This window comes from Ipomoea triloba, chromosome 2, assembly GCF_003576645.1.
Source record: "Ipomoea triloba cultivar NCNSP0323 chromosome 2, ASM357664v1".
NCBI lineage: Eukaryota > Viridiplantae > Streptophyta > Magnoliopsida > Solanales > Convolvulaceae > Ipomoea > Ipomoea triloba.
In genome coordinates, this window is record NC_044917.1 from 2,987,369 (window position 1) to 2,999,765 (window position 12,397).

A 12,397-nucleotide genomic window follows, 5' to 3' on the forward strand; every position below is an offset into this window, starting at 1 on the left:
TTGTTTCTTATAATTGGCATTATTGTAGTGTTAATTTGTTATTCTATATGAATTATAGGGAATAATGTGACGCCAGTTGTAGACAAGAATGTATATATGCTACCATAATATAATAGTTTATTATTTTTAATAATGACTCATCTTAAACATGATTTTTTATTTTATTTATAGATATTTTTTGCTCATAAATTTATTATTGGAAATGAACATATTTATTAAAGAACCAAAAAAGATATCAACAAATGAGCATCATATATATGTAGTCTTATTATTGAAATTTAAAATAAGAAATGGCATATTTCTGTTTTTGTCTATTAATTTAATATCAATCATAATTTGTAACAATACGATGTAATATTTATATTTCAACTATTTTTTGTTATGCTTTTATTTACGAAATCATATGTTATGATATTATTTTATGGACATTATTTAGTAATATAGATTGTTGTATTACATTGATTAATATCAATGACTCCGTCAGATACACGATTGTCATTTAAGTTTGAAAGGAGGCAGTTCTCATCAATATTATCTTATGCAATGACAATAAATAAAAGTCAGGGACAAAGTCTATCTAATGTTGGACTATTTTTTTTTTAACTGAAATGTTAAAATTACTTAACTTATTACTGTATAAGTAACATCCGTGCATTGCGTAAATTGTTGGAGGTACAATTTAACCAGTAAACTACATAATAAAATCACATAACAATATTTAACTTTAGACCGTGCATCGCACGGGTATAATACTAGTTGATCCAAAATACACTATTGAAGTAAAAAATAAACATAAAAATTTGTGATGAAATCAAAATATTAACAATATTATTTGTGATTTCTATTTCCAATAGCATGTACTATATTTTTTAAAAAAAGTTTTCAAAAAGCTTTAGAGGAAGAGCAAAATTTTTGTAGCATTTTCCCTCCTTTTGGGCGTAGCTTTGTAGAAAAAATGGTGGTATAATTTAAAGCACTCCGCGAATAAAGAGACAACGCGAGGGAATTTGAACAGAATTTGGAGAAATTTTGCCCCAAAGTCGTCACTCTCTCAGCTATCGAGTGACTCCGGCGCGAGTGGTGATGGACTCAACTGCTACAGCTACTGCCGGCGCCGGTATTTCAACTCCCCGGTGGAATGTGGATCGACCTTTCCTTACCGGCCGTTTCCACCAGGTCTTCATCTCCATCTCCCATTTCACTCGATGATTTTGCAGTTCAAATTCTTCTTCTTCACCCTATTCCTTTGTTTTCAGGAAACGAAATCTACATTTTCGGAATCCAAGGGTTTCTCCAAGGAGTCTTTCAGGTAGTTTAGTTACTTCATATCAGCTCATTTTCAAAGTTGAAATATGGCTTGGATCCGTTCAACTTTGTCATTGTTATCTTACAGCTGTAATTTAGTAAGGAAAAAATTGAAGTTCAAATTTCTGTGAATATAGGGAAGTGACAATCATTGCTGCTATTTTTCTAATTTCTATTATGAAAGCTTTTGTTTCTTAATCTTAACGAATAAGAGGTAAAAGATGTGTTTGTTTTCTCACAGTTCTGGAGTGGACAAGGCTATAGGTTGCTACCATGCTGCAATTCAGGTATTCAAAAATATTGATATGTTTTAAAAAGTTTTAATATCTGTATCTAGTGAATATCTGATTTCTTCAATTTACCCAAACAATAAATAAGTTATGTTCTGCATGGCCAAACTGACACATAACTTTTAATTGTCTTTCTGCACCATATGCAGGAACTGATTGTAATTGATGACCTCTTGTCTGCTTTGATTGGAATTGAAGGACACTATATTTCAATAAAAAGAGTCCGAGGGAAGGAAGATAGTATATCTTTCCAGGTTGACGCATCTATGGATTTAGCACTCCAGGTATGATTCTTTTTAATGGTCGGAAAGGGAAAAAGGAATACATGAACAGTTGTCTTATAGATCTAAATGTTATGAAGTTTTACTGTAGGAATTTGAAGTCATTGAACTTTCCAAAGTGAAATTTCAAAGAACCAGAGATTGCTCTAACTTTTTTGAAGAGTTCTGTTACTCGTATTTATTTATTTAAGTGGTACAAGTTTATTGACTGAGCAAAAAGATATAAATTGTTGACCATATCTTAAAGGAACTCAACAAGTAATTTCATTTAGTATGTAGCCGAATGCTAATTGTGCTTAAGAAAATATATTATGGACACATCAGCAAGTTTATTTGCAATAACTATTTGATCAATTATAACAATATAATTACATAAACCTGCAGGAATCTTCAAAAAGGCTGTTCCCTTTATGTGAGAGTTATTTGCTGATCAATCAATTTGTTGAGACAAGATCGCAGTTCAAAACTGGCTTAGTTAATCATGCCTTTGCAGCTGCTTTAAGAGCACTTCTTCTAGTAGGTTTCACATGATATTCACTGTAATTTAAGATTTCCAGAATACTTATATTGCTATTCCACATTATTGCTTTTGAACTTTGGTTGCAGTTGATCATCTCCTTGTCATTGTTTATACTTGTTGTATGTCTGTAACTCTTAGCCTTGAGCTCAGAGTACACATTACCCAACCAACATTCAGTTAAACTTTGGTTGTTTGGGAAAAAGATTTTTGTTCGTAGGAGATTATGGGTTGCTTTAATTTACAAGGGTGGGAAAAGGGTCAGAAGAATAGCTACATGAAAGAAGGATGTCGTCTTGGTCCTACAGATGAAACAAAATTTATACTTTCATTGGATTTTTTTTGGCTGTCTTCCCCTACTATTATCACAAGTTTTAGCATATCCATGGCAGAACCCTTTTGATGTGGCTATAAAATTTGAGCATCTAGAAGTGGAAAGAAGATTCAATTAGAGAAAAGTAAAATAATAAGTGAAATAAAATTCACCATCTCAGGATTATCAAGCCATGGTAGCTCAGCTTGAGCATCAGTTTCGGTTAGGAAAGCTTTCTATACAAGGATTATGGTTCTACTGTCAGGTATTTAGACTCTAGTTCCTTTTGTTTGTTCATCTTTTATTTTGAAAATATCCTGATAAGTGCAACTGTTTCATTTAGCCAATGATGGGTTCAATGCAAGCTTTATCCATAGTGGTGAAAAAGGCTTCAGGCAGTGACATATCTGGTTCTGCAGTCATTAATCTTTTGCAAAGCCAGGTACATACTTAGAGTGTTTGAGTAAACCTTGGATTTGTTTCATCTGCTATACTTGAAACCTCAAATTTCTTTAGTGTTAGAAATTTATCTTTCTGATCATTTGTTTCCAGGCTAAGGCCATGTCTGGTGATCATGTAGTCAGGTCTTTGCTGGAAAAGATGCTGCAATCAGCAAACAGTGCATATCTTGGGATACTAGAAAGGTACTCTGTACTACATAAATATGAAAAGAGGTCACGTTAATAGTTTACTGAATCTCTTGCACCCCATCTCATCTTCATCCAACTAGGGTTTGGTTGCATTAGTTTGGTGGGTTGCATCTTATTAGGAAGTGAAGACTAATCATTAGTTTCACATTACATGAAATTTAGCTAAAACTGCTGGTATGTCAATTTCTATGCATTGAGTGTTTGGAAATGGTTTATTAGCTGAAATTAAAGGTGAACCATCCTGCCTGTCATGGGCTACGGCCTAGTGTCTGGTGCTGCCATCAGGCATCTGGGATCTTGTTTATATCTCTATCTTTAAAAGGAAGTTTAGCTAAAACTGCTGGTATGCCAATTTATATGCATTGAGTGTTTGAAAATGGTTTATTAGCTGAAATTAAAGGTGAACCATCCTGCCTGTCATGGGCTACGGCCAAGTCTCTGGTACTGCCATCAGGCATCTGGGATCTTGTTTATAACTCTATCTTTAAAAGGAAGTTTCTACTATTTCTTTGGGTAAGTAGTAGTTATTTTCATTGCTCAAACCAAAATCATTAATACATTTCAGGTGGGTGTATGAGGGAAAGATTGATGATCCTTATGGCGAATTTTTTATTGCTGAGAACAAGTCTCTTCATAAGGTAAGGATTTTTTTTTTTTTTTTAAATTTTTATTTTATTTTATTTATTTATTTTTAATGGGAAAGTAACACTTTTAGTCCCTTAGTTGTGACTGTGGTGTAGATTTAATCTCTCAGTTATTTGCAGTGTATATTACTATATTTAGTTTCTATGTTTTTAACAAAGTGGCATATTTGATCCCTAGGGCTTTTAAAAAAACCCTTACATTAGGGACCAAATCCACCACTTCATTAACAAATTGTAATTTTTTCTTTTTAAAAGGTATGAGATATTGTATACAAAGACTTGCATCAGAACTATGCCTTAGTTGATATCTCTCCCTCTTATGTAGGAGAGTCTCACGGAAGACTATGATGCCAAGTACTGGCAACAACGTTACAGCCTCAAGGGTGACATTCCAAGTTTTCTTGCAAGTGCTGCTGAAACAATTTTAACAACTGGAAAATATTTGAATGTCATGAGAGAGTGTGGACACAGTATTCAGGTTTATAACATAATTTAAGAAAATGTGTTTATATACATTTCTTTTCTTTGTTATCACCTACAGCATTGTTAGCAGATATTCTTGATCAGGGGTTACTTTTGGTAGGTTCCTGTGGCAGAAAATTCAAAGTTGACTAGTTTTGGTTCAAATCACCATTATCTCGAGTGCATCAAGGCTGCTTATGATTTTGCCAGTGGTGAGCTACTAAATCTAGTTAAAGAAAAGGTGAGAAGTGCAATTACTTGTTGTCCTTTTGGCAAAAAACAGTAAGAATTTTTAGTTCAGTGAAATTCTTAATTTTCATATTGTTATTGGCAGTATGATCTTATGGCAAAGTTGCGGTCTATCAAGCACTACCTTCTTCTTGATCAGGTATTAACAATTCAGCAAAGCAATGTAATAGGCCTAGGAATTAAGAAGTCAGTTGGTGATGAATTCCAAATTTATTGTTCCCCCAATTCTTTATGGTAATATGCATGAGTCAATGCATTTCTGGTTCTGTAGCTATTAATTAGTGCACTTTCTTAGACCTTGCTTCTAGATTAATTCTGTTGTTCACATTTCATTATCTCTTTATTCTATTTGTTGTCTGCCCACTCTGCGTAGAAAGAATAGGTTTGTTCATCTAATCCTCCCTAGAGGCCACATTGTGGTAGTCTCATGCCCTCATGCATGGACTATGGCTTTGTGTTTTTACAAGCATGCATGTCTAAAATATGTTTCTGGGTGTACTTTTTTGGGATAGGGCATGGGGGGCAGTAATGGACTCTTGACTACATTGATTACTGATTTTACTCTTATCTTCATTAAAAGATGCCCTGTTCCTCAAGCAACTTACTTTTGTAACCATTTTTTGACTGATTATGCAGGGCGATTTCTTGGTTCACTTCATGGATATAGCTAGAGAGGAGCTCTTGAAGAAGCCAGATGAGATTTCAGTGGAGAAACTTCAGGTCTTTTTTACTTTACATAAATACTCTGTAGTTGTTTAGGGATTATAGGTCTGATAGTTCTTTTCATAATCAATCTTCTATATTGATAAATCATAAATGTCTGAGCTCAAAATATCCTGATATTTGGATCATATGTTTTCCTATTATGTAGTCTCTTTTGGACCTTGCTCTGCGAACCACAGCTGCTGCAGCTGATCCTTGCCATGAGGACTTGTCATGTTGTGTGGTAAGTAGCACTTTCACCCATGGAGAGGAGATTTTAAAAAAAAGACTATCACTTTCAATTCTTAGAACATGACGATGAATCTGCAAGAGTATTGATTTTCAATTTCTGGTTTCAGGAGAGAACTACTTTGTTAAAAAGGTTGAGTACTCTAAAAGATCTTGAAGTTATTCAGTTTGTTTCAGATGGTCACAATTTAGAGGAACCAGTAAGCATTACTGGCTTGGAAACATTTTCTTTGAATTACAAGGTATGAAATGCATATTATTTTAAATGTGTGTATTTCAAAAGGCATTATCTTTATTCTTTACATTGAATGAATATAGTTGTTCATACACCATTGCGGTAACGAACAGTATTTTTTTCTTACATTTGCTGCTTTTATCTAATATATCTTGTTAGGTTGTAATTTCAACTAGCTGCCTCTTTCTATAGTTATTATGGTATTGATCTTTTATTGTAGACCACCTGGCTTACTTAATTGCATCCAGGGTGTAAATTCTGTTCTATATTCCTTTTCTCATTCTGAAATGCTGTTATTTTTGGCCTGCAACTTATTAACTTATGGGGATTTAACATAAAATATATAATAAAATAAAGGTAATACTTATTTTGAAATGTTATATCTCCATCCATGTTGCCTACAATTGTGGTTCTTATAAGTTGTTTGAATTTCAGGTTCAATGGCCATTGTCCCTCGTAATATCAAGGAAGGCCCTGATAAAATACCAACTAATTTTTCGCTTTCTATTTCACTGTAAACATGTTGACCGACAGCTCTCTGGGGCATGGCAAGTACATCAAGTATGTGGCTTAAACTTCTTTATCAACTGTTGGCAAACTTTTTATCTGCTCTCATCTGACATGTATTTTTCTTCTATTTGTAGGGTGTCCGGAAACTTGATATGCATGGCACTGCAGTCTCTGTATCATCATTACTATGTCGCAATATGCTAAAATTTATTAACAGCCTCCTGCACTACCTGACATCTGAGGCAAGTCTTACCAATAATGAAAAGAAAAGTGTGGAAAATACTTCTATATTTATGTTAGGTTTACCAATCCCCATCTCATATCTGTTGATAGCTGTTTGAGGGTATAATTTTCACTTTTACTGTATTTGGTTGTGGGAATGTGCCAAATGGGTGAAATTGTTGTTTCTTTTAATTGCATGAGTATTTGGATCAGTTATTGTAGGTTGAACTAAATGATGACTCTTTAATACAGAGTATGTTTTTTTTTGTTGCTAATTTTTTAATCAGTACACTTTGTTCACAAAAGAGACACCAATATGGTGCATCCAACTTAAGGTCGGTTTCCACAGAAATAAAACTCTCGAACAAATGTGTTTCAATCAATGCACAGGGGATGCAATCCTGTCAAACATCATTTCATATTAAACTATGTTTCTTCACTGTTGGACAGAGATTCCATTGCAGGTATTTACTGATGTTGTCTATGTTCTTTAGGTTCTTGAGCCTAATTGGCATGTAATGCAGAGCAGACTTCAAACTGCAAAAAGCATTGATGAGGTGAGAGGTCTCATACTCTCATGAGATTCATGTTTACTAAGATGGTCAATTCAAGATGCATGATTTAATCATATCTTTATCTTACTAACTGCTTTGGCAGCTGTGTATCTCACCTGATTGTCTAATTGAATTCCCTACTTCCACCTACCTTTACCTGGTAAACAGGTGATACAGTACCATGATTTTTTTCTTGACAAGTGCCTGAGAGAATGTTTGCTTCTCTCACCTGCTATTCTGAAGGTAAATCTTTAGTCCCTTCTATTGGCTAGTTGATTCAAACTTGGTGTTAGTGTAAAATACTTCTGAATTCTAACTGGCTGTGATTCTTTTTATGCAGAAGGTTGAGCGTTTAAAATCTCTATGTCTACAATATGCAGCAGCTACTCAACGGCTAATTACCACTGCCTTTGAGGCTCCTGTGACAGGGACTTTGCCTCAGGATGCACCTCAGATGGAAAAGTTCAGTCGATTAAAGCTGAGGTCCCGATCACAGAAGCTGAAACCAGCTAGTGAAGATGCCACAGTATTTGAATCCATTCTGTAAGTTATCAAGATGGCTCGATTCTCTCTCAACCCTTCATTTCCCATTTGTGTGTATTAATTCACGAATACTCTGCAGGAAGTTCGAGAGGGAATTCACAGCTGAGCTGCAGAGCCTGGGACCAATTTTTAGCAGTGGTTCTCGAGCAGAGCCATATTTAACTCATCTTGCACAGTGGATTCTTGGTGTAGGGAACGATCAATAAGTTACAATGTCTTTTCTCATAGCCGTGGTGCTTTGAAGGTGTGCATTTCGGTTTAAGAATAGTGCTGTTGTGTATGTTTTTGCTAGTCTGTCATTAATGTTATTTGACTATATATCTTTAATGAAAGTGTGAAACTTGCTTTTATAGGCTTCAACAAGGCACTTAGTACACCCATTTTGCTTTTGAACTATTCCATCTTTTCACTCACTAAACAATTTTTAACTTTTAACCAAAACAAATGAGAAAGTAGAATATCTAAAGCCAGTCGTATGTTCAATTAGGAGACTTAAACACTGAAATACTGAATATAAATTAGCAGAGCCTCAAATTGTCTTTGGCTGCTCACAAGGAAGCATCTAGATTAGGGCCTTTAATCGAGGCCTTTTGGTATCGTACCTTTTCAATCTCCTTCTCAAGGAAGTCTAGAATTGTGTCAGTTACATTGTTTGGGACACACCCAGCATTCAACATAATCTTTAAAAACTTGTAAGCTTCTTTAAGTCGCCCTGCCTTGCTGTGAACTTCAATAAGTGTATTGTAAGTGACAACATCAGGATTTATCCCAGTGCTTTTCATCTGTTGAAAAAGCTTGTTTGCTTTCTCAATCCGCCCTGCTTTGCCTAGTGTATTAATCAAGGTGTTATACATCACAATATCAAGGTAACCACCCTGCTTCATTAGTCTATCAAGGACAGCACTGGCCAGATCTGCCCTTCCCATCTTTCCTAGGCCTTGAATAATCACATTATATGTTGCTATATCTGCAGGGCAAACTTTATCACCCATTTGACGCAGAACTCCCCATGCCTCATTGAAGTATCCCTTCTTGACAAACGAACTCATCATAGAATTGTATGTGTAGCTCGCAGGATCAACACCAGTGTTTGTGAAAATCTCGAATAACTTGCAGGCTAAGCTCAATTTCCCCTTGGCCAGGAATATTGACAAGAAGGTATTGACCATGTCCATATCAAATGAATCTGCATCCTTACCATCCACACGTTTCCCTCTGGAAAGTGTAAACATATGTGGAGAGAAATTGCCAGAGCTCGCTTGACTAGCGAGCAGATCCATGTATGGGGATGATGACCAAGGATCAGTTTCATCATCACCAAGGCTGGTGTAAGCTTCTGTCTCTGTCTCTACTGAATCTCCTACTCTTAAAATATCTGTGAAGTCACCGCTATATGGAAACATTGGCATAAAATCCTTTTCCCTGCTCTGTCGAACTTCCAGCATAGCCTCCATAGATTTTCTCCACCTTAGAACAATAGGAACTAAATTCTTGTCCCTAATATGCTTCATAAGCCTCTCCATCCAGTCCCAGCGTCCTTCCCGATAAATTGCAATCAAGAGTGAAGTTATAGTAACCAAATCAACAGCAAAGCCTCTGGCTTCCATCTCTTCCACCAATTCCATTGCTTTGTCAAGCCCCCCTTCCCTGCAGAGATGCAAAACAACAATGCTGTAACTAATCCCATCCACGAAACTATTACTCTTCTTCTTCAAATCACAGAACAATGTATAAGCAGCCACACCCCTTCCATTCTTAAACAGGCCATCGATGAGAATATTATAGGTCCAACAACTAGCCCTAACACCATCATCTTCAATCATTTTCTCAAACAGATTGCATGCATCTGTTAACTTCCTAGCCTTTAGCAATCCATTCAAGAGGGAGTTATAAGCAACGGTATCAGGACACAAGCCATTATACTGCATTTCACTGAATATTTTCATGGCATCATTTACTCGGTATGATCTCGAGCATCCCTGGATGAGAATGCGGTAAGTAAAGTAATCAGGTTCAAGACCTGAGGAACCCTTCATTTCCTCCCAGACAACGAGCGCATCCTTCACCTTCCCGAGCACGCAGAGGACTTGAATTAGGCTGTTATAAGTGCAGAGATCAGGGGTAAAGGCATTACCCCTCTCCTTCATTTCTTTGAACAGCATAAGGGAAGTGGCCAAATTTCCCCATAGCCCAAAAGTGTGAATGCAGATATTATAACCCCATCTGTCTAATGGGAAACGATTCTTCCTTTCCCTGAGCTTATCAAAGACTTGCTTGAATTCAGCTCTCATTTCAGCCCTCTTGAGGCCAACCAGCAACTCATTACAAGCTAGGGCATCTTCTATGAATTCACCATTCGTATTGTCATTATTACTGTTATTACTGGATTCCAACAATTTCAGAAATATGGATAAGGCCATGTTCACCTGATTCTTATGGACTAGGGCAACCAGAACGGAGTTATACACATCATTGCTCAAGCAATTGCGAACAATGTCATCGGAAAATTTGCTCCCTACAAAGTCCAAAACCTCCAGCGCGGTATCGAACTTACCGGCGCGTATGAAGGAGTCGAGGAGCAGCTTGAAAGTGGCGGAATCGAGGTCGGCGCCGTCGCGGCTCATGGAGTCCAGCAGGCCGAAGATCTCGCCGTGGAAGCCGCGGCAACCGCAAATTGTTTTGAAAATCTGGGAGTAGGTGGCGGCGGAGTGGCGGAAGCCGGGGCGGAGAGAGCACCATCGGAAGAAATCCAGCCGCTTGGAGACGTCGAGGGAGTTGCGGCGGAGGACTTGGAGGACGACGTCTTCGGAAAGGGGAACGGCGGCGGAGTCGCTTCCATTTCCGTCGAGGTTCCGCGATCCTCCGGGCTTCGCTAAAGCTTTGGCGATGGAAGCGACGACGAGCAGATTCCCAATGTTGGAGGCTGTTGCGGTGGATAAGGAAGTAAGCCGTCTCCTTGCTATCATCTACTCTACTCTACATTCGCGTTTTCTATATGTTTTCCTGTCTTCCCAAACTCTATTATCGACCATAGTAGTGAGAGTACTAAAGTTCAACCTGTTCAGTTGGCCCAGTGAACAAGGTTCATTAACCATTATTTGTTTAATTTAGGGTGTGTTTGAAAAAGAAGTCAAGTGATTTTTGAAAAAATATTTTTTGAAAAATAACCAGAAAATAGTTTCATTTTCTATATTTGGTAATTTGGTTGTATTCTGAAAAATTGTATTTATGTGTTTGATTTTTTTAATGGAAAATGAGTCAAAGCGTATAATTATATATTTTTTATTATTTTATTTAAAATATAGAAATATATAAAATAATACTACATCCGTCCCAAAATGGTTGTCTGGTTCGTTTAACGAGGCTTGACTGAAGTAATTTTTAATCCAATTTTTCATATTATTAAGTTTAGCATTAATATATAAAATTTATATATTTATAAACTACATTAAAAGTTCTATTAAACACAAAAAATTAAATTTAAAAATAATAAAAAATTACTAGCAAAGAAAGAAGAGTTGGTTTGACCAATGAATAGTAAATAGGACAGGTAAAATAGGACAGAGGGAGTAATATTTATTACGTAGTATAAAAGAAAGAAAGGAACAAAAAAAAACAGTAAGGTTCCGAAGGATGGTTTCCGCCGGGAATCAGAGTAGTTCTGGCGGGCTAGTTCTTGATGGAAACCAGTCTGTCAGAACGTGAGAGATGGCCATTTTGGCCGAGAATGGGACAAACAACCATTTTAACCATTCTAGAAAATGACTTCTGGAAAAAAAATTCGAAAGTCGTTTTTAAGAAAAATTGGTTGATTTTCTTTAATCAACGGAAAATAATTTCTGTTAACGATATTTTTCGGACGTTTCCAAACAACGGAAGCCCAAAAATCATTTTTCGCACTACCAAACACACCCTTAAGCAAGAAAAACGATTATCTATTTAAGAGTTCATCCTTAAAATTTTCATATATTATATAGGCTATAGCTATTAACTTACTATATCCACAATGCAATATGGAAAAAAGTTAAATATCATTAGCCAGTAATGAAATGTACGATATGCATATAAATAATAGTGTAAAAATATTACGTATAAAATAAATTGAAAATTAGAAACAAATAACAAAACTACATCGAAATTCGAAAGGGTACTTGAATGGGTAAAATTAAATACGATTTTTTAACTAAAAAATTGAGTTCAATTTTTATCAACTTTATCTTGGTTGAGTCCGTCACACATTACTTTTCTTGTATAATTTGCGGCGAATACTATTACACAAGTAACAAGACAATAAGTTACATCAAAAGATTTTGTAAAATAAAATCACATTTATCAATTATTTATTTAAATTAAATATAAAAATAAAGAATATAAAATATAAGTAAATGAAACATTATTTTAATTACAGAACAATTTATTTTAATTTATATTATTAACACACGTGATAATAAAAAATTAAAAAAAATACAATCATAATTTTGACAAAATTGCAACACGTAACCTTAAAATTGTTGTTTAAAAGGAAAAACACGTTGGATTGTAAATATGAGAAATAGTTGCATGGCTGCTAACAGGTTAAGCTCAAGCTAAAAATACTACTTTACCTCTAAAAATTTGTTCTCATTAAATATTTAATTTTTATTAGAAGAAATAAAAAAAAAAGTAATTGAA

The 12,397-nt window shown here is 35.5% G+C and overlaps 2 protein-coding genes across 3 annotated transcripts; one reads left to right on the forward strand and one right to left on the reverse strand.

Moving 5' to 3' along the window:
- The first annotated feature begins 932 nt into the window (after positions 1-932).
- Positions 933-8,822, forward strand: LOC116009991 (gamma-tubulin complex component 2). Of its 2 annotated transcripts, XM_031249227.1 has the most exons (22): positions 933-1,176; positions 1,257-1,309; positions 1,547-1,592; positions 1,745-1,879; positions 2,261-2,392; positions 2,888-2,971; positions 3,050-3,148; positions 3,259-3,350; positions 3,922-3,994; positions 4,326-4,478; positions 4,584-4,703; positions 4,797-4,850; positions 5,348-5,431; positions 5,583-5,657; positions 5,773-5,904; positions 6,333-6,458; positions 6,542-6,649; positions 7,124-7,186; positions 7,352-7,426; positions 7,524-7,726; positions 7,806-7,970; positions 8,700-8,822. In XM_031249227.1, the coding sequence occupies exons 1-21, from the start codon at positions 1,084-1,086 to the stop codon at positions 7,930-7,932; spliced, it is 2,127 nt and encodes a 708-aa protein (XP_031105087.1). In that variant the 5' UTR covers positions 933-1,083; the 3' UTR covers positions 7,933-7,970; positions 8,700-8,822. The 2 variants fall into 2 exon arrangements, with proteins under 2 accessions (XP_031105087.1, XP_031105086.1); XM_031249226.1 differs by lacking the exon at positions 8,700-8,822 and having other exon boundaries at positions 7,806-8,086.
- LOC116009990 (pentatricopeptide repeat-containing protein At4g01570) lies at positions 8,185-10,877 on the reverse strand. Its single transcript, XM_031249225.1, has one exon. The coding sequence runs from the start codon at positions 10,690-10,692 to the stop codon at positions 8,275-8,277; it is 2,418 nt and encodes an 805-aa protein (XP_031105085.1). The 5' UTR covers positions 10,693-10,877; the 3' UTR covers positions 8,185-8,274.
- Positions 10,878-12,397: the final 1,520 nt, after the last annotated feature.